The sequence below is a fragment of the Sphaeramia orbicularis genome, chromosome 4 (genome assembly GCF_902148855.1).
Source record: "Sphaeramia orbicularis chromosome 4, fSphaOr1.1, whole genome shotgun sequence".
NCBI lineage: Eukaryota > Metazoa > Chordata > Actinopteri > Kurtiformes > Apogonidae > Sphaeramia > Sphaeramia orbicularis.
In genome coordinates, this window is record NC_043960.1 from 27,479,729 (window position 1) to 27,506,391 (window position 26,663).

At 36.0% G+C, this 26,663-nt stretch overlaps 1 protein-coding gene across 1 annotated transcript in view; it reads right to left on the reverse strand.

The window, feature by feature from the left end:
* Positions 1-21,002, reverse strand: part of LOC115418324 (desmoglein-2-like) — a 47,069-nt gene extending 26,067 nt beyond the window's left edge. Inside the window, exons 1-2 of the mRNA XM_030132748.1 lie at positions 20,820-21,002; positions 2,533-2,646 (exon numbers count right to left, since the gene is read on the reverse strand). Of these exons, the coding sequence (XP_029988608.1) occupies positions 2,533-2,646; positions 20,820-20,981 (276 nt within the window). The 5' untranslated portion in view covers positions 20,982-21,002. The remainder of the gene's footprint in view (positions 1-2,532; positions 2,647-20,819) is intronic.
* Positions 21,003-26,663: the final 5,661 nt, after the last annotated feature.

Here is a 26,663-nt window from a genome sequence, read left to right on the forward strand (position 1 = left end):
TTTTAGACTCATTTCATCTGCCTGAACAATTTTATAAACATCCATTATTTTCATGGAACCCACAGGTATCATGTTCTCCTTCCTCAATAACAGTATATGTGAATTTCATCTCACTTTAAAAAAAATTGCTTAATAGCTGTTGCGTTTGGAACGATGGGTTTGTATAAATCTTCCAGTTTGTATGAAATCTGGGGTTTGTAGACATTTGTGGAGGGATCATGTCTACGATGTCTAGATTTCGTCCGAACTGGAAGATTCATACAAACCCATTGTTCATAAGAAGCTTTGTGACCTAGGCATTAGCACTCTTTTTGCGAAAATGTCAACATCCGGTCTCAGAAAATGAAAAAAACAGCCGTTTTTGTTTCGTTTTTTTATTTCTGTCAGATAGTGAATTTCTTTTTTGTTATTAGAAAGAGAAAATCTATCCATTTCTAAACTTTGGTTTATCTGTTTTGACACTATAAAAATTGTGATTATACATAAAGTTTACTCTGAAAAATATATTTCGCATGATTTAATCTGCATAGTATCCACCATCATGTCAGAAAACACCCTGTGGCAACAGAATCATGTGCACACAGTTCATCCAAAGGCATTCTGGCACTTTGCCGTCGATGAGTTTTGTTCAACCTTCCATTAGTTGCCAAATGAACTGCACCCACACTTATCCAAAACTGGAAACCACACCAAAGAAAATATGCAATACAGCCTTGACTACATCGGAGCCATTATTCCTTCTGCAAAATGGAGGACATTAATTACTTTTTGGAACTTCTCAAGGGTAAAAAATTGCTATCACTTTATGAGACTAACAGATAGATCCGACAGAACCATATGCCGTGCTCTGAAACAGATCTGAACTCTCATATTGAATTATGATCAAGCAAGTCTTGCCTTGCAGTGCCTGAGTTTTATTTTGCCTCTCTTTATGATCTCCTGCACTGACTGGTTCAAGTGCATGATAGCTACAGTACATACAGGAACATTACCCTGTTGAGACCTGACTTTGACAAGCATTTTTTTTTTTTTTGTGATGGACAGGTCTAAGTATATGAGTTCATGCCTGACAAAAGAATACAGCTCCACATGCATCTGGGGGGGGGGGCATTCGTGATCTGATCCCAGTTCAAGCTCATCAATAGTGCAAGGTTTCATTTCCTATAGGCGTTTTTGATGCAGCAAAACCTGTCCATGTTTAACAGGGTTTATAGTGTTTCTTCACAAACACATCACAAATAAACTTTCAGAGGGGTCAATCAACGAGTGATTTAACTATAGAAAAATAATTTAATGCAGCGTGTCACTTTTAAACCATAAAGACCCAAACATCCACTAGCGACCAAAATCATTTACTGATATAAAAAGTTAAATAAAAGTTGATCCACTAATCCTATCAACACATGTAAATAATTGTTGTAAAATACAGTTTGTTATATTTTCATGGTCATCAGATATGACCCATTTGGACGTTCAGAGGCTCCGTACTGAACGTGGAAACACCGTCATCTTCTACAACATTGATTCACCAGTAAAACCCATGGAGTTGGATCAATGACAGTGGATGGACACACTTTTTTTTTTTATGTTCAGTTAATGATAGATTTTACTGAAAAAGTCCCTTTTTCTTTCATTTTCTCTGTTTTGATATAATAACATTAAATTTTAAATTAAATATAGGAAAATACCTGATTTTCACTTAAGAATGCTAAATACTGAGCATAATATTATAACAAATGGTGATAATTAACTTAAGAAAAGTTAAACATAGAGAAAAAGTCATTTATCACAGAAGTAGTACTGGGTCTTTACACTGCGGAAAAAGTGTCTAAAAACAAGAGAAAAACAATAAACCTGAGGAAAAGGTACTCAAAGCAAGGGAAATATCTGTCAATGCAGCAAGATCATTTCACTTGACAAAATTTCTTGAATTACGATTGTTAAATGTAGAAATAAGCATGTCTACAGATGTATGAACATTTAAAATAAGATATTAACTCTTTGAACACAATAAATTATCTAACACTTCTAAATCTGAGGTTTTTTTTCTTTTTTTTTTTTTTTTTTTTTTGTTCTTGGTAAGAGCCCAGTATTTGGCAGTGTATGGGTTAAGGGAGACAGTGTTCTTGTCTCTTCCTCAGTACATGAGGTAACATGAATCAGTACATCTTAAATGTCAACATGGCAACTTTGAACATTCCGCAGTTTTGCATTTATTGAATATCTTGCATAATTTCTGTCTTAGTTTTCTATTTCTTCACTTGGAGAGATAAATAGGTGGAGTGTATTATGCATTCATGCAGAACTATACTTGCAGGAGACTTCTTTAATGTCCACGCTGCTAAAAGAACATAGCCATATATACAGATACAGTACAGATCACATCTGCACGCGGTCTGAGAGCTAATCCTAGAGCAACCGCAACCAAAAGAACCAAACAAAAACTACAAATCTATATAATAAAAACATTAGGTGTGTAATATTCTTTGTCTTGTGGTGGTATAGACCATATGGTGTATGTGGGGGACTTACCCTAGCGACATGGCTTATATTGCGATAGTCAAGATTCTCTTTTAGCTTTCTTGTGGGAATAACCCAGTCCCTCTTCTGCCGTCTCAGCTGTGGGACACCGTCTACACCGGGCAGCTGCAGAGAGAAGATGTATGTGTCACTTTAGGGATAATGCAGACAGTGGGCTTATACCAGGGGTGTCAAACTCATTTTCTTCCGGGGGCCACATTCAGCCCTATTTAATCTGAAGTGGGCCGGACCAGTAAAATAATAGCATGATAGCCAATAAATAATGATAACTCCAAATTGTTTTAGTGCAAAAAATGACAATCAGTTATGCCAATATTTACGTTTACAAACTATCCAAACAAAAAGGATGTGAATAACCTGAAAAAAAAAAAAAGACATTTGTTAAGAAAAATAAGTTTTATCAGTTTCATCAGTATGGTGCCTCAACTTATCATTTATACACATGCATTACAGATCCGATCAACAAAGGCACAATTTTTTTAGTAACAAGCAGGATATTGTTAAAATTGCACTTAATTTTCTTTAGACATTTCAGGTTGCTCATATTTGTTCAGGTTATTCACATTTTATTGTTAGAGGATAGTTTGTAAATGTAAACATTTTCATAATTTAATGTTTTTTGCACTAAATCAAAGAGAAAAAATTGGTATTCTCATTATTTATTGGTTATTATGATATTATTTTTGAGTTTGATGCCCTAATTTGCACTTTGCAGAGTCATCCTGCGGGCCGGATTGGAACCTTTAGCGGGCCGGTTTTGGCCCCCAGGCTGAATGTTTGACACCTGTGGCTTATACAGTCGCGAAAAAAATTATTAGACCATCAAAAGTCATCAAAAACAATGGTTATGCAATCAAGTACTAACTCCTGTGTGTATCATGTGACTAAAACAGGCGGAAAAGAAAACATTGAATGTCTAAATGCACTGTTTTTGTCAGTACAGTGCCATAGATATTGATGTAAGAACTGAAGTGATTTTGGTTATTATCAAGAAAAATGGAAAATGGATAGATATCAGCTCTGAAATTAAACTATAATGAGCTATTTTGTTGTTATCATTATATTTGTCCAAACAAATATGTCTTTAGTTGTACCAGGCATTAAAATGAAGAAGAAATTTAAGAAAACAAGGGGTGGTCTAATAATTTTTTCCGCGACTATATGTATTGTTGTTGCTTTGAAAAGCACACGTAACAGTCTGTTCATCAGGCCTATATACATAATACATACATAATAAAAAGACTGTCTTTCAGATGGTTAGGGTTGTTCTATGACTGTTACCATTCTGAGTAAACCCAGAGCTCTGTCTTCCACCGTGTTTCACTCAAAAATATGTTAAATGTTTTTTGCACAATCAGACAGACAGATCACATCACCTTCTTGGCAGAAGCAACAAAAGATACAGTATGAATCTCATGCCATAGATCAGGAAAACAACTTCTGCCTGAGTAGGGTGTATTGTTGCAGCTTGAGAAACGGGTTTTCAGTTTAGAAAAGTCTTTACTGTGCAGCAGACAGCAGCACCGAGATGAGTATTGATGTGTAGGTGAATTATAGGAGTGCACAGACACCACGATAACACACTGATGCACAGGAGGAGAAACTCAGAGCTTTGTTCTCAATATTAAGATGGACTTGTAGTGTGTCTGAATTAATATTTTTGCAATAATAGACACCTGTGACTATCCACCGGTGGAAAGTTGGACGGTGACGGGGAATGTGAGAGCAAATGAATAATGGATCAATAATGTAAAGCGCTTTGGGTGCCTAGAAAAGCGCTATAGAAATCTAATCCATTATTATCATTATTATATTTTTATAACTATTTTTATGACACATCTCTGACATTATATTGAACACCAAAAATGTTAATATATACACTATTTCAACTCAATAAGATGTAAACCCATTAAGGCTCCCATATAAAATAGATAGACATTACAACTAATTTTAATCAATATTTATAACAAAATAAGCTGCATTGTTGGGGATGAGTATGGAGGACACAGTAACTGTTTACCCTCAAGACATTTTTACTTGTTTTATACGGGTTTGCCGATACATATATACTGAGTCATTACATCTTCATAAGACCATATATATATATGTATATATATATATATATATATATATATACCATCGTTTCAAAAAAATACCTCTTACTATGAAGTCTTGAAACAAGTGTATTCAGCTTCAAATGAGAATTTTACCATTCAGTCATCCTTAGATAATATTTTCTTATTTTAAGAAAACTTGATGACTGCAAATTTCTTACTGTACTGGCAGATAATTTTACTTGAAATAAGACATTTTAACCCAATAATGAGTTTAATTTTCTTGTTTTTGTACAGGCCTTTTGTTGCAGTGTAAAACCTAAGCTTTGTAGCATACTGATCATTTTCTGAAGAAATTGACAGAATTTTTTGGAAATACTTCACTAAAACATTTATTATTCAAAGTCATTTTAAATCAGTGGGAAAAGGACAAATGTGGGTGTAGATGTTTTTCTAACTGATTGAATTGGTTTTGGCTTTGAGATGCTTTTAAGGAACATTGTTATACTTTTAGTACCTTTTAAAATAATGGTGATGTTTTATATGTATTGTATGTTCTTATCAGTTTTAAGTTTGTTTTTAGTACTAACTTTCATTGTGTTTATGTATATTACTGTGGATGTATGGCTGTGATTTCCATTTTGTGGAACTTCTGCTGCTGCTGTCTTAGCCAGGACACTCTTGAAAAAGATATTTTTAATCTCAATGAGCTTTTTTCCTGGTTAAATAAAGGTTATAATAATTTTTCAGTGCCTGGAAAAGATAAAAACATGAAATAAAATATAAACTGTTATAAAAATGCATACAAAATTACAAATAAGTATATCTGCATCTGAATTTGTTATTGTCATTGCTGATGTCTTCCACAGTAACTGCTACAATTAGAATCAACGTTACTCCCCTCGCTTTGGTCGTCAGCATTTGTCCCATTTGTTCTCTTTAACTCTTTCAGTGCCAGACAGTTAAGGGGCTAATAAGCCTTAAAAGTGCCACAGAATTTGGCCGTTTTTCAGTATTTCGCGTCGTTTTTATAATATTTGAAGAATCCTGCAGGAAACCGCTCGGTAACATCCGACCGATTGCTGATTAGATCCAAAACGCACCGGACGCAGCCGATTCATTATTGATCGTAATTTGCATAATTTCTAATAATAATAATAATAATAATAATAATAATAATAATAATAATCTTTATTTATATAGCACTTTTCATACATTAAAAACTGTAGCACAAAGTGCTTTACATATCAGTTTAAAAATCAGTACCGCCCCCCACCCACGCCCACCCACTCACCCGCACACACACACACACACACACACACACACACACACACACACACACACACACACACACACACACACACACACATATACATGCAAACCCACAAGCTCACACATACTTAAGAAGACTGACTGAGCTCGGGTAGACCAGAACAAAAATGTACAAGTAAAAGTAAAACATCAATTTAGGAGGCGCTGTCTCAGGGAGCCATCCGCACCAGGAGGCAGCCGCCGACCCCGGCGACCAGGCACCAGCAACACAGCACCGCATCCCAACTAGGGGGAGAGGGCCAACTGGGACCCCCACCCACCAGAAAGGAGCGGACCCCAGTGAGAGAAGGCGCCACAGCCCCCGGAGTCCACAGCCGCCCCCCGGCATGGAGGGCTCCCTCTGATGAAACACCGGAGAATAAGAAACATTAAAAAGATATAAAAATATTATTCGGTCGCGTGACCTCAAATTCCCGTCTGATTGGTCTCAAAAGGGGGACACAGAAAGAACGTCATCGAAATGTGAGAAAGAAATGGGGGTGGATGGTTTGTTTGTACACAAATGTGGCGTGTTCTCCAAAGCCGATCTGATCGGCCCATGGCACTTTAAAGGTTGTTTTCGTAAAGCCGATTTAATCGGCCCATGGCACTGAAAGTGTTAAGGTAAAAACATACATATATTGCATCTGCTCCACAGTTTTAACATCCAATATTCCTCATCAAATTCACCTGGGTGTCAGATCACTTTGATTCAGTGGAATTCCACATTGATCATACATGTTAGTTTTACATGACATGGTTATTTATGTTCTGTGACTATAAAACCTGCTCACTGTGGGAGGACAAGGTCTCACTGTCCCCCTTATAGTCAGCAGATGAAATCTTTTTCTACCTAGATGGTTAGACAAGCAAGGATACTGGAAATATTCTCAGGAGAGCAGTAAATGTCTTGTCAGTGTTCATGTTTAGTCATTTTGTGTGTGTGTGTGTGTGTGTGTGTGTGTGTGTGTGTGTGTGTGTGTGTGTGTGTGTGTGTGAATTGCAGGACTGATGTACCGCCTGTCCTCATTTTCAGGTTTAGGTGTGTTCTCTGCATCATTACCAGCGTTTTATTAAATACTGCATTTGTTATTATTAATTTGGCATCGCTTTAAAGTGAGAAGCTCCATCATTGAAAAATGAAGCCAGCACTAAGATGCCAAAACCTGCAGTTGTGTGAGTGGCCGTTTCAGGCTGTGTGACTCATGTTAGACGTTAAAGACATCATTGCGTAATGTTGTGGCTGTTTGTGCTGAGGGGCTTGGACTGAATCGGCTGTCAGGCTGGATGTGACACTAAACAGACTATCAGAGGAAGCTGTTCAGTTATGAGAACTTAAATATAACACCAGGCATGTTTGCATAAATTAGCTTCATCAGTTGAAATGTTTGCATTTTTTATGACCTGTCAGCTAATCTGCTACGTAGGCTGACTAGCAACAATTTGTCTAGTTATACTTCGCTGTTACCAAACAACTATAAATCTGGGTGCTTCTATGAAACTGAGTTCATTTTGGTACCTGGCACTTTGTCAGCTTTTTAGACCCAATAATATAAGAGAAATTTAGACATATTTCCCCCTAGGATGTACCAATGACCTCAGATAAATGCAAAAAAAAAAAAAAAAAAAAGATACTCTTGGTCTGAGCCATCCCAAAATTTATGAATTGTCCCAAAATTGGGACATGAAAAGTTACCTAGGTGCCAGTGCATTTGATCTGAAAAACATGGCTGTAAATGGTCTTATATACCGCTATTAATACAGACACTGTGTTAAATTTGTTGACCCTAGTGGTTTTTCTAATCCTGACATGCAGGTTTTTCAGGAATCTGCAGTCTCATTCCAGGGTTTGTGTGTAACCCATTGTGTCCACTCATGTTACATGCGGAACCTGCCCAGTTAAACACAAATAAATCACGAGTGATTTTGCAACAGCGGTCGTTTTTCTCTGCCTTGCATATTTACTTCAATTCTCAAAATGTACCTGGGAGAGAATAAAAAGATATTCAAAAAAATTGTAGTGTAATTCTCATGTCCTTATGTTACATGTGGATTTTTGTATAAAAGTAATATAAAAATGTGTTTTATCTGAAAAATAGTTTCTCTTTTATCTCAGTAAATATTTATTTTTTAAAATAGACCCAAAGTGCTTCCAAACTTGCTTCATAACATTAGTCTACATCTGGTTTGAATTTTTAGTCCCCATGTCCTGTTTTTAGGGACCAGTTTCATAGAAGCACCCATCTATGAATACCCAGGTACATATGAGCATGTTCATAGTTAATAAATAGCAGACATTAGCCTACATGGTGGTGTTTAGAATAACAGCAGTCAGTGTTTTCATTGAGTTAGCGTTAGCTTGTTGCTAGCTCCACCATTACAGTCACTTCTGGCTCCTGAAAGCCAATATAGTGGTAAATGCCAAGGCTTCAAAAAGCTAGTCCATATACCAGTGAATGACCTCATAGTGGGTGCATCTACTTCAGAAGGACTACGCAAAAATGAAGTAAATATACTGCTGCTGTGAGTTTGACTGAGATTCTACACAATAGAAAAATAGAAACATGGGAACACATGTCTGTTTATTTCTGCCCAAACTTCTCTCTCTCGTCAGTGATTAGAAAAAAAAATCCCCCATGCACTTTTTACAGGACTTCACTTTTGTTTTTTCACCAGTAGCTGATAAAGATGTTTTTGCTTTTGGGGAGGTGTCACTATGTCCTGCATCTGTGACCTACATTTTCTGTGACAAAAACAAAAAGAGGATAATAAAATGGTTTTATGCTTGTGGGAAGAGAAGTGTTCACTTCTCTGAGATAGTATCATTGGAATTTTACAGTCAGTCAGAACTGGTGCAAATGCATGTTAGAAACCAGTTATTACACATGCAATAACAAGATTCATTTTTTTAAAAAATCACTTTCGGACAAACAGACGACTTCTATAATGTAGTGTGTTCTAACAAGTTGCAAGTTGTTGTTTTTTTTCATAAAAAATGGCACCCACACTTTTGTACTGGCACACCTAATTAAAATTTCTTCCTGCACCGCTGGTTGGTTCTGATTTTTTTTAGTTTTATGACTCGCAGTTCAACAGTAGGTTAGCGATTAATTCTGTCTCCTTGTTGAAACACCGTCTTTGTTTGGAAAGAAAAGCAGAGACAAGGGTTAACAATACAGAAGCTGAAATCAGTGGTAAAAACATGAGAACCCCCCCTGCAGCTGTCTCCTCTCTGTCCAAAGGTGAAATATTAATATAGAAGCCCTGACATTTGATACTAAAAACGATCATGTGCTTCTGAATTAAGGTTAGTGTCAACATGAAAGGTTGAGGTTGGAGTACATACCTACAAATTTGGCACAAATGTTCTCTGGGACACAAAGATGAAATCATAACATTGTAGTGGTCAAAGGGCAAGAATGTGAGTGGTAGAACAGGAAGGATAGTGGGTGCACTGATTTAACTTCCACTTCTTATTTCTATGTATCTTTAGTGCTGCATGAGTATGGTTAAATATCAAAAACACCTACATGGAGTTAAGTACAGGGTTCCTGCGGGGTCTTAAAAAGTCTTGAACTAAAGAAAGTATTTAAAAGGTATTAAATTTGATATGGTAGGTCTTAAGTTATATTACCGTACATTTTTTCACTGTATTGTGTTTAAATTTGTCTGGGATATGTCCAACCTTCAGAGAGAGTAGCATTGTTGGCTGTGCTGCTTTGTCCCGTTCAAGCAACAACTGAACATTTTAGGTAATCGGCTCGAAGTTTGGACATATTTTCAGTATGGACTACAACCGCTGCGGCTGACAAACAATTTTGGCGTACTCAGAGAAATGTTCGTCAGAATTCTTGACCTTATATGTGCAAATGTTGTGACATAACTAGTTATAAAACGTAACTAATTAAGAAGGAATTAAAACAGGTTGTAGAAATCCACTTGATTTTTGCCAAAATGAACATTGGCTAAAATTTACTTAGGGGGTCAAATGAGTGGCCATTTTTGCCAAAAAAAAAAAAGTTGTAAGAAATGCGTTGAACTGCATTGAAATAATGATAATACATTTGTACACAGAGTACTGATATTATTTGACAGTGGAAGCTGTATTTTCAGAAATATTGGATTTTGAATAGCACGTGTATGTGAAAACTTTTGCTGGTGGACGGATGTGACATTACCCATGATGATCTGGTCAGTACCAGTACTTTATTAGTAATAAACTTATAGACTTACTATTGCTAATTCTCCTCTTAGTCATAAATGTTAGTATTGTCGATCTAAAACAATAACAGCTGACACAAAAACACAAAATGTGGCAGTGGACGGATGTGACATGGTTGTTACAGATCCCATCATACTGATGCTCGGCAGCCATGTCACCGTTTCCACAAATGATCCCTGTGCAAAAACTAGTATCATAATTATTTATTGTATAGTTTATCATCAAACTAAAGAGTAAATAACAATATAGAATTATTTCTTTATAAAAATGCTTATTATGAGAAAACTGTTGGTTTAAAAAGTGACGTGTGACATTCTTAATGTATGTATTAGCGTAACATAAACAGGATAGATCAGCACCATACTCCAGATTGCAACCTGTAAAAATAAAACGTAATATATAGTATAGAATCTTGTAAGAAAAACTGGGGAATCTAAAAGAATAGAATATTTGTTTTTCAGGTAAATTCAGTTAAAATATAACTTGGCCATTTGTGACATGAAAATATAGCATTAATTGTGATGAAACTGGACATTTTTGACCTGAAAACAGTTCATATGACCATCAACATGTTGCAACAGAATTGAAATCCTGTAAATTTGCATAACTTGCATTTACCAACACAAAGTTCCTTTGGGGATTCATTTATATTAATTTCTTATGCACAAAGACATAAATAAGACCTCTAAGCAAATTTTAGCCGATATAAAGATAGCTTTGCAGCACCTGGAGGGTTCAAATTCAAACTTTATGAACTATTAGGGTCCAAATACACAAATAAATGAACCAAAGACTAATAAAAGTGGGTTTAGCAAAATACGTCTAAAATTTAACTTGTATAAAACCTGTAGGAATCCTGTAAATAACCCAGTTTTGTTCAGGTAATTGCATGGTTTGAATTCATTAAGTATTACACATCCAGAGCCCCGCCTTTGCCTTCATGACGAATAAGCTGCTTAGAAAAAGGATGGATGAAAATTCAGTAAGTAATTTAAAAAGAATGTAACTAGGTACCACTTTATTTGTTCAAGCATGTGAAACTGAGAATTAGGTCGATGTGGACGTGCCAGAAACTGCAGCCTATGACTAAACTCTGGGCTGTTTAAAGTGAAATTATTGGCATGTGAACATAAATGCTAGAAAACATGCCTATAGTTAACGAAGAAGAAGAACAGCTGATGATTGCTTTACTCTTTTTATTGCCTCTAAAATTATTCATTAGTAAGTTACTGAAAACCATCCAGACATTGCAGGTCTATGGGCATGTTCACACTGCAGACATAAATCTTATAAAATCTCAGTCATACGTCTCTCTTTTTTTTTTTTTTTTTCATGACAGTGTGAACAGCATGAATCCTATTTTTTCAGTTCTGATCCAGGTCACTTTCATGTATTGTCCTGAATCAAATACGCATTGGATTTTTTTTTCAACAGAATCTCAGTCTGAACAGTCAGATCAGAGTTTGTGAGACTTTTTATGTTACGTTAAAGCAGGGGTCTCAAACTCAAGTTACCTGGGGGCCGCTAAAGGTAGAGTCTGGGTCAGGCTGGGCCACATTAAGTATTCAACAAAAAAAGGGTTTCTTTACTTTACTTGCAGCTAGTAACATGCACTTTTTGACTCTTTGAATGGCTTTCCGGCCCCACCAATCATCTCACTCACCACATAGCTAGCTCCAACTGCTTCTTCATTCTCTTTGCTTCTTTTCTTGAATAAATCTTGTCGCCTCAGTAGACGTTTTTTAAGATTGGCGATACGGTTCTTTCTCTCGTCTCCCTTGCATTTTGTATACTCCTCAGCCTGTCTAGTTGAGTTGTACACCACAACTTTCTCTGTGCATTTGAGACACGTAGGGGTGCCCCTGTGCTCGACAAAAAAATATTTCGTCTCCTGAAATTGCCTGTGCTCATTGCCAACCTTTTTCATTCATACTTCGCCAGGTACTTTGCGGTTGGCTAGCTTGACAACCATTAACAACAAATGCCGCCGGAAGCTGTCACAAGACTATTTATGGTAGCCCATAAGTGATAAAAGTAAATAAAATAAAAGCGTCTGGATGTCTGGATGGTCCACTTGGTGTCACTCCAGAATATGTTTCAACTAAGTGACTAACGTTCATACTTCCCCAGGTACTATGTGGTTGGCTAGCTTGACAACCGTTGACTGCCGGAAGCTGTCACAAGACTATCTATGGTAGCCCATAAGTGATAAAAATAAATAAAATGAAAGCGTGGCAAGACTCGGAAAAAAGGTGCGTTTGAGAACTACGTGCGGGCCGCACTAACACTAAATTTTGATGTCAAGTAGGGGGTGACAAAATATCATCCCGCGGGCCTCAATTGGCCCCCGGTCCGCAAGTTTGAGACCCCTGCTTTAAAGGGACATTTGTCACAACTCAGTGCTGGAGTAACTCATTCAAATGCTATAAAGTTGTTAAAACACATACAGGACATGAATCCAAAAGCATCATGTAACCAATCGAAACCAAACCAATCGATGTCCAGGTTATCACTCATCATATGCAGAGATGCGCAGTGTGCTTTGGTGGATCGATGTTAGCATCAGTTCTGCTATCTCCATTAGCTTCCACCATAGGGGATCCATATAAACAATAAACAATGTATTAGAGTGAAACACTGGCACAATTTGACAGAGTTGATGTTCCATATTTCAGCTTAAAAGTAAGGTTTTGAATGCACAACTTTTACTTGTAATAGAGTATTTCCATCATGTGTATTAGTACTTTAACTGAATAGAATGGTCTGCTTCTTACTTCTCTACTTCTGTGCATGTTCAGTTTAACATTTTGACCCTTTCACGCTGGAATACGACATGAGCCACATTTTAGGAAATAATGCGAAGAAGCCAAAAACAAACACAAGGCAGTATGAGCGTCACGTATTTCTCTGGAACATTTCATTTCCAAGGTTTGCTATCAGCGGGTGAAGATCTAAATACCTCTGGAGGTAGTTTGATATCTGCTCAATCAGTGAGCCACTTAGCAAATGCAGGTGTTTTTGTGTGATTCATGGGAAATAGAAGCACTGTATCACAAAACTCTCAGCCAAATCAGATTAAGACATTCAATACAATGATTCACTCTTTTTTTGATTAGTTTTTTCTAAAATCACAAAATCCACTGGCATGAGCAGTAGTGATGATGTAGACCAGGGCTGTCAGACATACAGCCTGCAGGCCACAAAACCAGAAGAACATAAGGTCCAATCTGTTCCTTGGGATGAATTTGTGAAATGAGAAAACATTATACTGCAGATATAACACCTGAATGTACATACAAGTGTATTAAAAAATATTATTTGTGTTTTTGCTTTCACAAAGATGCTAAATTGAGTGGAGATTGTTAATTTGACTATAGCACATAAACTAGAGTTTTATGTATGTTGCATATTTGTGACAACAGGCAATAAAGGTACAAAAAATAAACACTTTCTGGTTTCAGGCATGGAAATGATTTTATTGATGCCACATTACTTTCAGTGTCCTGACTATGATACCAACTATTTTAAGTAGTATTATCCAAACAAACAGAACTCAAGCTTTTAATTTGGAACATGGGTGTCAAACTCATTTTAGTTTAGGGGTCACATACAGCCCTAATTGATCTCAAATGGGTCGACGCAGAAAAATAAGAACGCAACCTATAAATAATGACAGCTCCAAATTTATTTTAGTGTGTTTTAGTGTAAAAAAAAAAAAAAAAAGAAAAAGAAAAAAAAAAAAAAAAGGAAAATTACATAAAAATGTATACATTTACAAACTATCCATTCACAAAAAATGTGAATAATCTGAACAAATATGAACAACCTGATGTGTCTTTAAAAAAATAAGCAGAATTTTACCAATGTTATGCCTTTTACCAAAAGTTTTGTGTATTTGTAGATCCACTGTGATATGCAAGTTATAATACACATGTGTAAATGATAAACTGAGGCATAATGTTGTTACAATTGCACTTTTTGGTCTAAAGGTTGCGCATGGTTGTTCATGTTATTCATTTTTTTAAAGGTCAGTTTATAGATATACACATTTTCATCATGTAATTGTACTTTTTCTCACTTGAAAACATACAGAAAACTTTAGAGTTGACATTATTAGTAGGTTATTATGTGATTATTTTACTAGTCTGACCTGCTTGTGATCGTATGGAGTTTGACAGGTGCATGTGTGAAATAACCATAAAGGAAAAACTGAAAAAAAAAGTAACAGGGCTATTCAGAACATAAGGGTCATAAGCCTACGTCCTACACATACACATCAGAGATTTAAAGACAATACTATTATTATTGTGATCGCTCATCTACATAAAAAAAAGAAGAATAGAACAAAGAGAATGTAGCATATTAGAGAGTGGGTCAAGTTGTTTTCGTTCATGGACAAAATTCAGTGGTGAACTGGCAGTGATCACTGGTGGTTCACCCATCAGTCAGTCTGATTGTTACTGAATCAGTCTGAATGGGAGCAGAGCCAAACTGAACTTGCACCTGAATTTGCTCTCAGGCAGATGTGTTTGATTCTCAGGCACAGTCGTGGACCTGCTGTTGACATCTTCACTGATATTTTTATGTGCATTTACAATTAGTTGTAAAAAAATATATACATTACTGAGCCATGGAATTGGAGTGGATCTTGTTAATGAGACATACTGCAGACTCACATACTCAACAGTTAACTCTTCAAGAAACGTCACTGTCGGAAAAACTGTGATAATCAAAATGCAAATCATTACCATGTTTTCTGGGACCGCCCTGTTATGAAGGATTATTGGAGAGAGACACACAATGCCCTACAAGATATTTTTAAATGTGAAATACCCTTCGAGAGTAAAACTATGTTCTTTGAAAACATACCTCAGGAATGGCCAAAAAGAGATAAACATTTAATGAATATTTTGCTGGTGGCCTGTCAAAAGACTATTACCACGAAATGGCCCAACTTTAAAGGGAAATCACAATGGACATTTACAGGGTGGGGAAGCAAAATTTACAATATTTTGAGGCAGGGATTGAAAGACAGTGTATGACCAGTTAGTTTATTGAAAGTCATGAGAATTTATTTGCCACAAGAAAATTTACATAATAGAAAATGTTTTTATTCTATGTGTCCTCCTTCTTTCTCAATAACTGCCTTCACACGCTTCCTGAAACTTGCGCAAGTGTTCCTCAAATATTCGGGTGACAACTTCTCCCATTCTTCTTTAATAGTATCTTCCAGACTTTCTGGTAATAGTTTTGCTCATAGTCATTCTCTTCTTTACATTATAAACAGTCTTTATGGACACTCCAACTATTTTTGAAATCTCCTTTGGTGTGACGAGTGCATTCAGCAAATCACACACTCTTTGACGTTTGCTTTCCTGATTACTCATATGGGCAAAAGTTTCTGAAAAGGTATGGATAATAGTGTTAGGTATGATTATGAGATCAATATATGTTTGGTTTCAAAACAACTGACGTAGTGCCTGCTGAGAAAAAAACAACTAAATGTTCATTGTAAATTTTGCTTCCCCACCCTGTATAAAATGGAAAAGATAACAGCATTTGTTAATCACAAATTGGAGAAATTTTCTTCATACTGGGAAAACTGGGTCAACTATGTCACACCCTATAGGCCTGATTTTGTTTTCACAAATTAGTGATTGTGCTGAATGGAAAAGATCACTCCCTATTTGTTCATAGTTTTTTTCTCTCTCTCTCTTTTTTCTTTCCTTTATTTGGTTTGTTGACATAAAACAACAAGACTCGGAGAGCGCAGACCCCTGCCAAGACAGATCTGCCCCCCCAATCACCACCAAAATTTAATAATTTCTTCCTTGTGCCAGTATCAACATTTCCTGAAAATTTCATGAAAATCTCTCCATAACTTTTTGAGTTATCTTGCTAACAAACAAACAAACACGCACGCACGCAAACAAAACAAAGTGATCACAATACCTCCTGGCGGAGGTAATAATCACCAATGTAAGCTGTAATCACTTAAGAGCATTGTTACACTAAACTTCTAATAAAATGTAGTAGACAAGTGTGTCCTCAGCTTTGTTTCAGACATCTGAATACAGATAGTGTCTCCTCTAAACATGGAAAAAAAAAAAAATAAATAATAATTTTTGAAAAAATGTTGAAAACAAATTTCCTCTGTTGGAATAAAATCATGAGCTGCTTAGAGTCCGGGTGCAAATACAGCTTAAAGGTGCTGTTTTTCTACTTTAAAAAAATAAAATAAAATAAAATAAAAATTATCTGTTACATTGAGATGTAAATGTATTGTGTTGCTGAGATATTTACTGAGCTGTTAGTCGGACCTGATAACAGCCCTTTGTAGTAATTCATCAATAACTGTATGTGATTTATGTTATACAAAACCTTAAAGTCTATACGTCATTGACTGGTTTAGGACCAGAATATGTCCCTGATATATTTAATGACAATACAACAAGTGGGACTCTTGGATTGCATTGACTCAGGTCAGTTTTTTTAATCAATATTTAATCCAGATTCTAAACATCTGTGTTTATGTTTGTAATGACTCCTAAAACTCTATCTATCTATCTATCTATCTATCTATCTATCTATCTATCTATCTATCTATCTATCTATCTATCTATCTATCTATCTATCTATCTATCTATCTATCTATCTATCTATCTATCTATCTATCTATCTATCTATCTATCTATCTATCTATCTTATCTTATCTTATCTTATCTTATCTTATCTTATCTTATCTTATCTAATCTAATCTAATCTAATCTAATCTACAGCAAAACCTAAACAACATCAGTTCCAAAAATGTTCTAATCCATCCCTAACCTTCACATGAGTGTAACCATGAACCATTTCAATAGTATCAGTGGGAAGAGGATTTAGGAACATGAATTCCACATGAAGCTTGGAAGAAAACCCTCCACAGAATATGTTCCTCCTTACTTTGCTTGTGACACATTATTATCCAGTCCATGTTAATTAATTCATTTATATAATTTATATTAAGTGTCTTAAAACCTTAATACCTTACTACTTAAAATCTTTAAATAATATTTATTTATTTATTTATTTATTTATTTATATATGACTTTTAGTAAACACGTATTTGAAGCTTTACTATTTTACTTAATTTTCTAACATATTCATTGCAGGTTTTTTTTAATCCTTATTTCAATCATTGCATTTTTAAAAAAAAATTCTTTATTTATGTGACAACACCTTTGACTCTTGTCACGTTTACTTTTCTTCTGGATACATGTGTATATGAGTGTTAATTTTGTTGCTTGATTATGAATATTGTAATAATATGATGGAGCTCTTTTGGACATGAATCATGTTTACGCTCCCAGCCCTTTCTGTGATTTATTGCATTTTGCATAACTTTAAATGTCAATTAAAAAACATTGAGCAACAACTGCATTTTTTTTTTTTTTATCCCAAGTGCAATAATACACATTAGTTGTTAAACCTCCATCCTTTGACTTGTATTATTGAGATTTCAGTCATTTCAAGTATAAATTATTAGTGCTGTGGTTGTGTTTTGAAACTGACCAAGGCCTTTGTTTAATGAATAAGAGTCATTTCAGAGTCGATCACATGTCAACACCATGTCATGTTAGACTTTGGTGTCAGAATGATCCCCTGTCAAACTAAAGGCTGAAAAAACAAAACTCATTTCTTGATCTCTCAGTTTGTACATACTTTAAAATGTACGATGTTTACACACAATCATGAAATGCCACCCGACAGTCAGTTATACCACATGATCAGCTCTGTGCTATCCTCGGGGCATCCTGGCATGTCACCAGGGTAAACAAACATTACAATAGATTACATAATAGGGTTCGTGCATGTTCCCAGACAGTCCTTTCAGCTTGTCTTCAAATGTGCGGCCAAAGGTGTGATCCATAGGTGACATGCAAAATGTTTCTCTTGGGTCAGTTACAAAAAAAAAAAAATAAAAAAAAATAACGTCAGCAAGCATGGTTTGTTTTTTTGTTTTTTTTAAAGCAGGTTGGTTAGAGTTTGTTCTATGAATGGAGAGTATGTTTTATGACTCACTTTAATTACTCAGCTTATTACCCATGTGCCATGGTATGTTTGCCATGATTACCTGTTAAATGGATGTAAAAGCAAAATTTATAGCAAATAATTAAGAAAAAAAAAAAAAAAAGCCAAGTGTGGTAATTTTTAAAACTTTCCACTGAAAAAAATGACTGTTGAAGATGGAACGATAGAGTGAACCACCCGTGAAATGTCATAAAAAGTAAACAACTAAGGTCTGTACTAAGATTTACTTTTTTACTAACTTGATAACATTATTTGTACATATCTTCTGTATTTTTTATTTATTTTTTAAATTTTTAAATTTTATTTTTACAGTTCTATGTCTTCTAATCTATTCTTGTATTTTACTCTGTTATTTTGCTTTTTATTTATTTTTCTGTACAGCACTTTGGTCCACTGTGTTTGTTTTAAAGTGCTTTACAAATAAAGTTGGATTGGATATCCACAGACCATCATAAAAAAGCAGAAATTTCAGTTTTTATGCAAACTACAGCTACATTAATTTCCCACTATAGTCTATTAATTAACTGTTATAAAGCAAAACTGGAACTACTTTTTGGGTAAATATCCCCTTCACACGGTAAGGATTATTTTTCTACCAAATGAATAATATTTTTGAGGAGCTAAATGTGCTCCAAAACTGGTGAAACAGTTAATAGTGAACCTACACTGAGTCTGTGCAGGAATTTCACCCATATGTACCAAGTCCATTTATCACAACGAATATCTGGGACTAACCATTGTAGCTTATATCTTCCTTTTATGTTTCTATTTTGTACAATAATTCGCTGCAAATTTTGCATTTTTACAGAAACAAGAGAAATAGTACAGTATTGCCCATAAAGTTGGACTATTTTAGTTTTCACACACATTCTTCTTTTTATTCCTGTTTCTACACACATCAGTAATTATCTTAGACCTGGTGTGAGTCCCAATTAAACTTTGTCTATGAAGAATAAATCAAGTTATCACAATTATTTTATAAGAAGAGATAAAAATATTTTATTCCATCTTTATGGGCAACAGCGTAATTATAGCACACGCTGTATAATAAAAGTTATTGAAAGAAAATGTAAAAAAAAAAAAAAAAAAAAAATCATTCTTTGTCTATTGATTTGACTTGATTATTATGTTTATACATAATATATTCTATCTATAATACATCTAGAGCACAGGTGTCAAACATGTGGCCCGGGGGCCAAATCCGGCCCGCTAAAGGGTCTGGTCCGGCCCTTGGGATGAATTTGTGAAATGCAAAAATTACACTAAGATATTAACAAACCTTTTATTCAGGTTCCACAAATTCAGACTAATTCAATCTCAAGTGGGTCAGACCAGTAAAATACTAGCATAATAACCTACAAATTCTCACAACTCCAAATTTCTCTCTTTGTAAATGTAAATATTTTCATGTATTTACACTACAACAAAGTATAATTTTACAAAAAATGTGAATAACCTGAAATGTTTTAAGAGAAGTAAGTACAATTTTAACAATATTCTGTCTATTATTAAATGTTTTGTGTATTTGTAGACCCGCTGTGATCTGTAAGTTATAATGAACATGTGGAAATGATAAACTGAAGCATAATATGGTTAAAATTACACTCATTTTTTTTTCAGTTTGTTCATGTTATTCACATTGTTTGAAATGATAGTTTGTAGATGCAAACATTTTCATTGTTTAATTTTACTTTTTTCACAATAAAACATAGAGAAAATTCTGGAGTTGCATTTTTTATATATTATTATGTTATTATTTTACTGGTTCGGCCCACTGCAGATCAAGCTGAATGTGGCCCCTGAACGAAAATGAGTTTGACACCCCTGACCTAGAGGGTCAAAACATGGTATTCGAAATCTCTCTGACGGGACATTTTAGAGACAATTTGACAGATTAGTGTTGCTAAATGACCCACATTTTTACTTTTAAATTCATTTTTGCTTTAGTTGGACCATAAGGGATTATCCAAAACAAGGAGCTACTTTATATTGAAATAAAAGTTGGAATGGCAATCAATTAAAGTTCGCTCTCTGACGGGACATTACTGTGTTTTGACCCTAGAACAGACTAATGAATCAAAGAAACCAGCAACATAACTTACAATTTGTACAATTTAACAACCAAAACCCAGCTCAGAGCAACACACTTAAACCAGTTTTGGTCTTCACTCATATAAATTGGTGGCTTTTGACACATTTCGTAAGAGCAATAATGATGTTATTTGGAACAAAAGGATCAACAAAGTCATAAAAATGTGAAAGGACAGACTAAAACACGTGTCAAAAAATCACAGAAAGTATTCCACTCTATTTAACGGTGGCGTGCCTTACCTTTTTTTTTTTTTTTTTTTTTTTTTTTTTTTTTCCTACGTTAATGACATGTTTTGGACAGATTCACTGCCAGACATCTACAGACCTGTCATTGAAATATCACACATACCTGACTCCCTCTCATCTCATTTTAATTTACGCTTCTGTGGGTTCTTTCAGCTGCTAAAACCACATGAGAGAGAGATGGTCATGAGTAAAAACCATTGAGGTTCTGTACGATGACACCATAGATTCTCCACACATTCCTGCTCCTCATATATAATGCAGATACGTTGTTTAAAACTCACCGTAACACACAGGTGAAGAAGTAAAACCACCAGCAAACCCTCCATGTCCTTTGGCCCGTTCTGGAGCAGCTTCTCAGGGCTCTCTGGGGAAGTGTGGCGTTCTTCTACTAAGCAGAATGTGATGCCTTTATGTTCCCGGCTGCCAACATGCCCTGAGAACATACAGACGCTCCCCTTACATCACCTTTTCTTCTGCCTCCCGTCTGCTCCTCCCTCCTCACCTCTTATCTTTCACCCCACTCCACCGCCTTCACCTTCCTCCTCACAAACTCCTCCCACTGCACACATCATCAAAAACATACCAAGAAACAGTTTATCACATTACAAATGCCTCACAACGTTGGTAGTGCTGACGCTTCCTCTCTCTGGAACTGCACACTAGTATAATACACCCTGTTGTGTTACATTCTATAAATACCAAATGGTCAGAGGGAATAAAATAGAAATGGTATAAAACACATACCTCTACTTCTTGGTTCTGATTGGCTGAGTCACAAGTGAAAGTGTAGAAGAATTCCACTGAGATCCACACCTGTATGTGCCTTATGGTGCTTTTATGGTTGTTTATGACAATGGTTTTACTGTGTTTTCACTGTGATTGTACTGGATTTCAACAGATGATGAATTGATTATCTTATCTTATCTGTCTTATGTTATCTTATCTTATCTTACCTTACTTTGCCTTATCTGTCTTACCTTATCTTACCTTACCTATCTTGTCTTATCTCATCTTACCTATCTTACCTTACCTTACCTTACCTTATCTTGACTTATCTTATTTTACCTTATCTTATCTTATTGACTGTGGCTCAGTTGGTAGAGCAGGTTCCCCTATGACTGAAGGGTTGGTGGTTCGAATCCTGGCTCTGACTGTCAAAGTGTCCTTGGGCATTTCTCCCAGTAGGGCCTGGCAGCACCTTGCATGGTAGCAGCTGCCCTCTGGTGTATTAATGTGTGTGGGAAAGGGTGAATGTGAGGCTTTGTAAAGCACTTTGGGCACCATGAAGGTGCAGAAAATGCGCTATATAAGTGCAGTCCATTTACCTTATCTTACCTCACCTATCTTATTTTGTCTTATCTTACCTCACCTATCTTTTTTTACTTAAAATTTAGTTTTTTCAACAAACAAACAAAAAAAGGCCAATGCTTTGACTTACATATCAACATACATACCTGTATAAAGTGCATAGAAAAAAATACAAATAAAACTAGTAAAGCACTCAGACAGCACAGACCTCTGCCAAGGCAGACCAGACCTCCGCCAAGGCAGATCACCCCCCCCCCATGACCACCAAAATTTAATCATTTGTTTCTCGTGCCAGTATCAGCATTTCCTGAAAATTTCATTCAAATCTGTCCATACCTTTTTTTTTTTTTTTTTTTTTTTTTAAACGGGAGAGGGATTCACGTAGCTCCTTGAGGTGAGGGTGCAAAGGATAAAATCAACAAAATTATGGCCACTGGGACCATCTATCTAATGCTGCATTTCCACTACATGGAACTGGCTCAACTCGGCTCGGTTCGACTCGACTCGGGTACCAGGTCCTATTCCTGGAGACCGTTATTACAGGATACTACCAACTTCTCAGTACCTGGACGTCATAGCGATGCAGCACGTTACTTCCGTGTTGTCTGCTCAGAGAGTTGCTGATAAACTCGCTTGTTGTGTGTTGTCTCATCAAACTCATGCTGCATTTTTACATCTGAACCTCTTCGACAAACCATGGTGTAGTTTTGCAGACTGTCATCATGTGGATTAATGTACCGCTATATTTACTGTAAACTTCCGCATCTGTTTTTTGTAAAATGGCGGGCCACAGAGACAACTCTCTGACCAGTTAGTGGTCTGCAGTGTTTAACACATAATGTTTTAGTATCTGGCCCCCAGTCCTGGAACCTCAGCGGAGGTGATACCAAAAAACTAGTACCGGGTACCAGATTCCAGGTCTGTTTTCGTAATGGAAACGCAAAAAGACCGAGTCGAGTTGAACCGATACCACGGAGTGGAAACGCGGCATAACATGGGCCAAAGGGAACATAGACCATTCCTGTTGCTCCAGTTTTTCTCAAGTCTCTGGGGATTGTAGCAGTGGCGATTTCTCATAGACTGCAAGGGAAGCCCGGCTTCCCCTAAAATTATGAAAATTAAATGGTTAAATATGTACAGTTGTGTTGACATTTCATTGACTACAAATGTGTTAGAACACGTTCATCTCACAGACGAGTTTGTTCAGAATCAGCTTTATCACAAATCAACAGACTCGGTGTTTTTCACTTCTCATCCATTCCCGTTGCGCTGTTTTCTCATATGATCTCTGCTCAGGGCATTTGTCCGTAGAAGGTCAGCGTCCATGCACTTCAATGGGACTGAGTTGAACAGTTTTTTTCATTGCCTCAAAACTGGACGGTAATTGGATAAATGCCACGATGTTGTCCCGCCCCCGGATGCCCAGGGTCTCTGGGGGTGAATGGAGCTGTGGGCGGACCTTGCTGGGGTGGACGCCGGGCTTCCATGTGCTGATTGGAGGATCAGTCGAAAGGCTGAATCCCATTTGATTGACAGCTATTTTGAGATCTACTCCTTCACTTGACAGAGTTCAGTTTAATACCGTCGTGCATTCTGGTGTGAAATCGAGAGAGAAACCACTACGAAATTACTTGTTCATTTCTTGCACTGTAAATAAAACACACTCATTGTACTTCCTTGTTTCAATTTAACAGAATTTCAGCGTTTTCTTGTTTATTTGGTACGATAAGGTCACTGACCATTTTCTTACAAAGAAACGGAGGGATGAATTTATGTTTAAATAACTTGACCATTTTTTTTCCGTAAGCCGACAATGAGCTTCCCCTCTCTGAAAGATGAGCAGCCGCCACTGGATTGTAGGGATTTTATGAATAGTGTCCATTGTGTCCTTCCACAGTTGTTGTTCCTTATTATGCATTTCTGAAAGATTAGATGCAGCTCCCTCCATAGAAATCATCTCCAGAAATGTTTGAAGCTGAAGTTCCACTAGTGGATAAATCTTACCTTACCTATCTTATCTTATCGTATGTTGTGTTGCTGTTTAGCTGCACTGAGTGGAATAAATATAGTGGTTTATAGAGGTTTATAGATTAGAGGAAGAAGGAAAAAAAAAAACAGAAATTAATGAGTTGAGGTATGAAGCTAAACAGCATGTGTGGTCCATTTGTTGTTTTCAGATCTGTTTTGCTGAGAACTTGTCCAAAAACTGTATAAAACTGTACACAATGTTTTGCCCGGAAGAAATAAATAACGTAAGTGATGGGGAATAAATATGAATCATCCTAATCTTACTGGCACCAAAACTGCAACGATGAAACAGACATAGTAAACCACAATAATTACTTTTTTTCTCACAATTGCTCTCTCACTTATCGTGCCAAAGCCACACAAAAGCCAAATAACACTCAACACCTGGAGATAAATATCTCCCATTTACGTCAAGATGAAACTCAAAATCTACCAAGACAAGCACTCACACATGCACTGGCTTTGTATCTGTTTCAAAGCAGCAACAAAACACCAGTGTCATTTACATAAAGCTCTACTGGCTGTGGCATGTATTGTGTTTTTTTTTTTTTTACTCTTCTCATACTGGCTTCTGTGAAATATTTTTTCCTGTTCAGTTCCATCTAATCAAATTTCACTGAGTAAAAATGTGGCAAAGCTGGATCCTGCTTATGGTTTCGATCTGGTCACCTCATCTACATCACGTGTAATTTAATTCATCCATTTGTCTAAGAATTCACTTTCAGCACGTGTACAATCAGCAAAAACTGTAAAACACTCCAAACAATCTTATGTTTAATGCTGACATCCATATAAATGTTAATAATCAGTCCAGTCTTTAAAAATATTTTTCACTTTTTTGACTGAAAACCTACATTCTTGGTCCGATAAAGATTAGGCTGTTTGTTATCAGTGTGTGTCAGTGTGTGTTTATTTGATGAAACTTAGCCAGAAATGTGCAGTTAATGTTTTATAAAAGCAATAAGCCCTTTACAGTGACTTTAACCCTTTCATGCATAGTGGTCACTACAGTGGACAGATATTCTACAGCTGTTCTCTTATATATTCATGCGTTTTGTTGTTTTACTTGCATATCAGCCAACACAGTGGACGCTTATGCATCCTCCCAAACACTGCAGTTCATACCATTATTGTAACTTTGCTGCTCATGATAAACCTGAACTGCAGTAACATGTTTAGTGTAAATCAGTTGCTAATCGTTATTAGACTGTAATTAACAGTTTCCTGAAAGAAAAAGTTTTTTTTTTTTTTTTGCATATCCTCTTTAGACCCAGCAATGCATTTTGTCCTCTGTAGAAGACAAAAGTTTGATAGTTTTACTTAAAAAATGCTGTGCTTTACAAAGGACATGCCTTTAAAAAAAATCAATGAATAAATAAAAATTATTTTAAACATGTATCTGAAAAAACTGTTGCATTATGCAGTTTCCAATCAAGACTATTTTTAAATGTAAAAAAGCTAAAACTGTGAAATTCCTGGGTCTCAGGAGGATATTATCTCCATGAAATGAGTAATAACTAATATTAGAGTATGATAAAATGTGAGAAAACATTAGTGATTTAGCAATTAGCGGCATTAAAAAAGTTTTTATTTCGTAGTTTTCACACAGTATATCACTTTCTGACGAGTTTTAAATACGTGTCTTTGCTTCAAAACTTAAATGCATGGTGTCCAGCTGAGTGGACATTTTTGTGACTCCATGAGAAATAGGTTCATAAAAAAAAATTCATTTGCATTGTTTTTTTCATGCCTAAAGAGGAATAAAAACACTCAAGAAAAAAAATATTGACTAAGGTTCTCATAATTCATGCATGAAAGGGTTAGAAGAGCTAAGGAATGTTGTTAAGTTTGACGTGAACTGGAGTACCTAAATCCCCCTAACCTTGATGAGTCCATTACTCAAGAACAGAATCAGTTATGGTTATATTTCTATTTATCACAGCAGTAATTATCCAGTAGGAGGCTCCTACTTACATGCTTACTTATGTCCAGGAGCAGACTTTAGGAAACATCAGTTCCAGTGGGAGTCACAGTGGATAAGCTGAGTCTTATTTTGACTTTGTCTCAGGAAAGACAACAGCGATGCATATCCTTTGTGAAGGTGGAGGCCTGTCTGATGGAGCCCTTCATCCATCGGTGGTCCTTTTCCAACAGAACCAGCAGATCCAGAGGTAGGGACAAATCCACCTCCTTCCTCCTCAGGACTCACATCATGAGATCACTCTCCTACATTCAAAAAATGTTTATGTCAAAAAAGTGAAGTAAATGTAAAGGACAATTCTTTAAAATAAATAAATAAATAAATAAAAATGCGTTGCATCATGCTGTTTCCAATCAAGACAATTATTTAATGTAAAAAAGCCAAAACTTTGACTTTGCTGGGCCTCAGGAGGATATGACTGAGCTTTGAACTTTGACCTTGACCTTATGCTGCGTTCCAGGCCGTTTTTTGAGCCCGTAAGTCACGACTTCAAACCACGACTCACAACTTTGTAGCGTTCCAGGCAAGTCACGCCAAACTGCCTGAGCACAAGGAAGTGTGGTAGCTAGATGTAAACAAACCAGCATGTTGGACCGTACGTTATGTTCATTTATTATTATTTCTATTGCCAAAGGTGCTTGCTCCTTGGTTATTTGAGGGAAACAGAGGAGTAAAAATGACACATAAGGCCAGAGAAGCTGTAATATCTTTTACATTGTGTCATTTGTATATTTGGATACGTGTTTGGTATTCATTTATTCTTGCACTCAATGGACTGAAAACTAGCTAACGTTAGAGCATCTGCTGA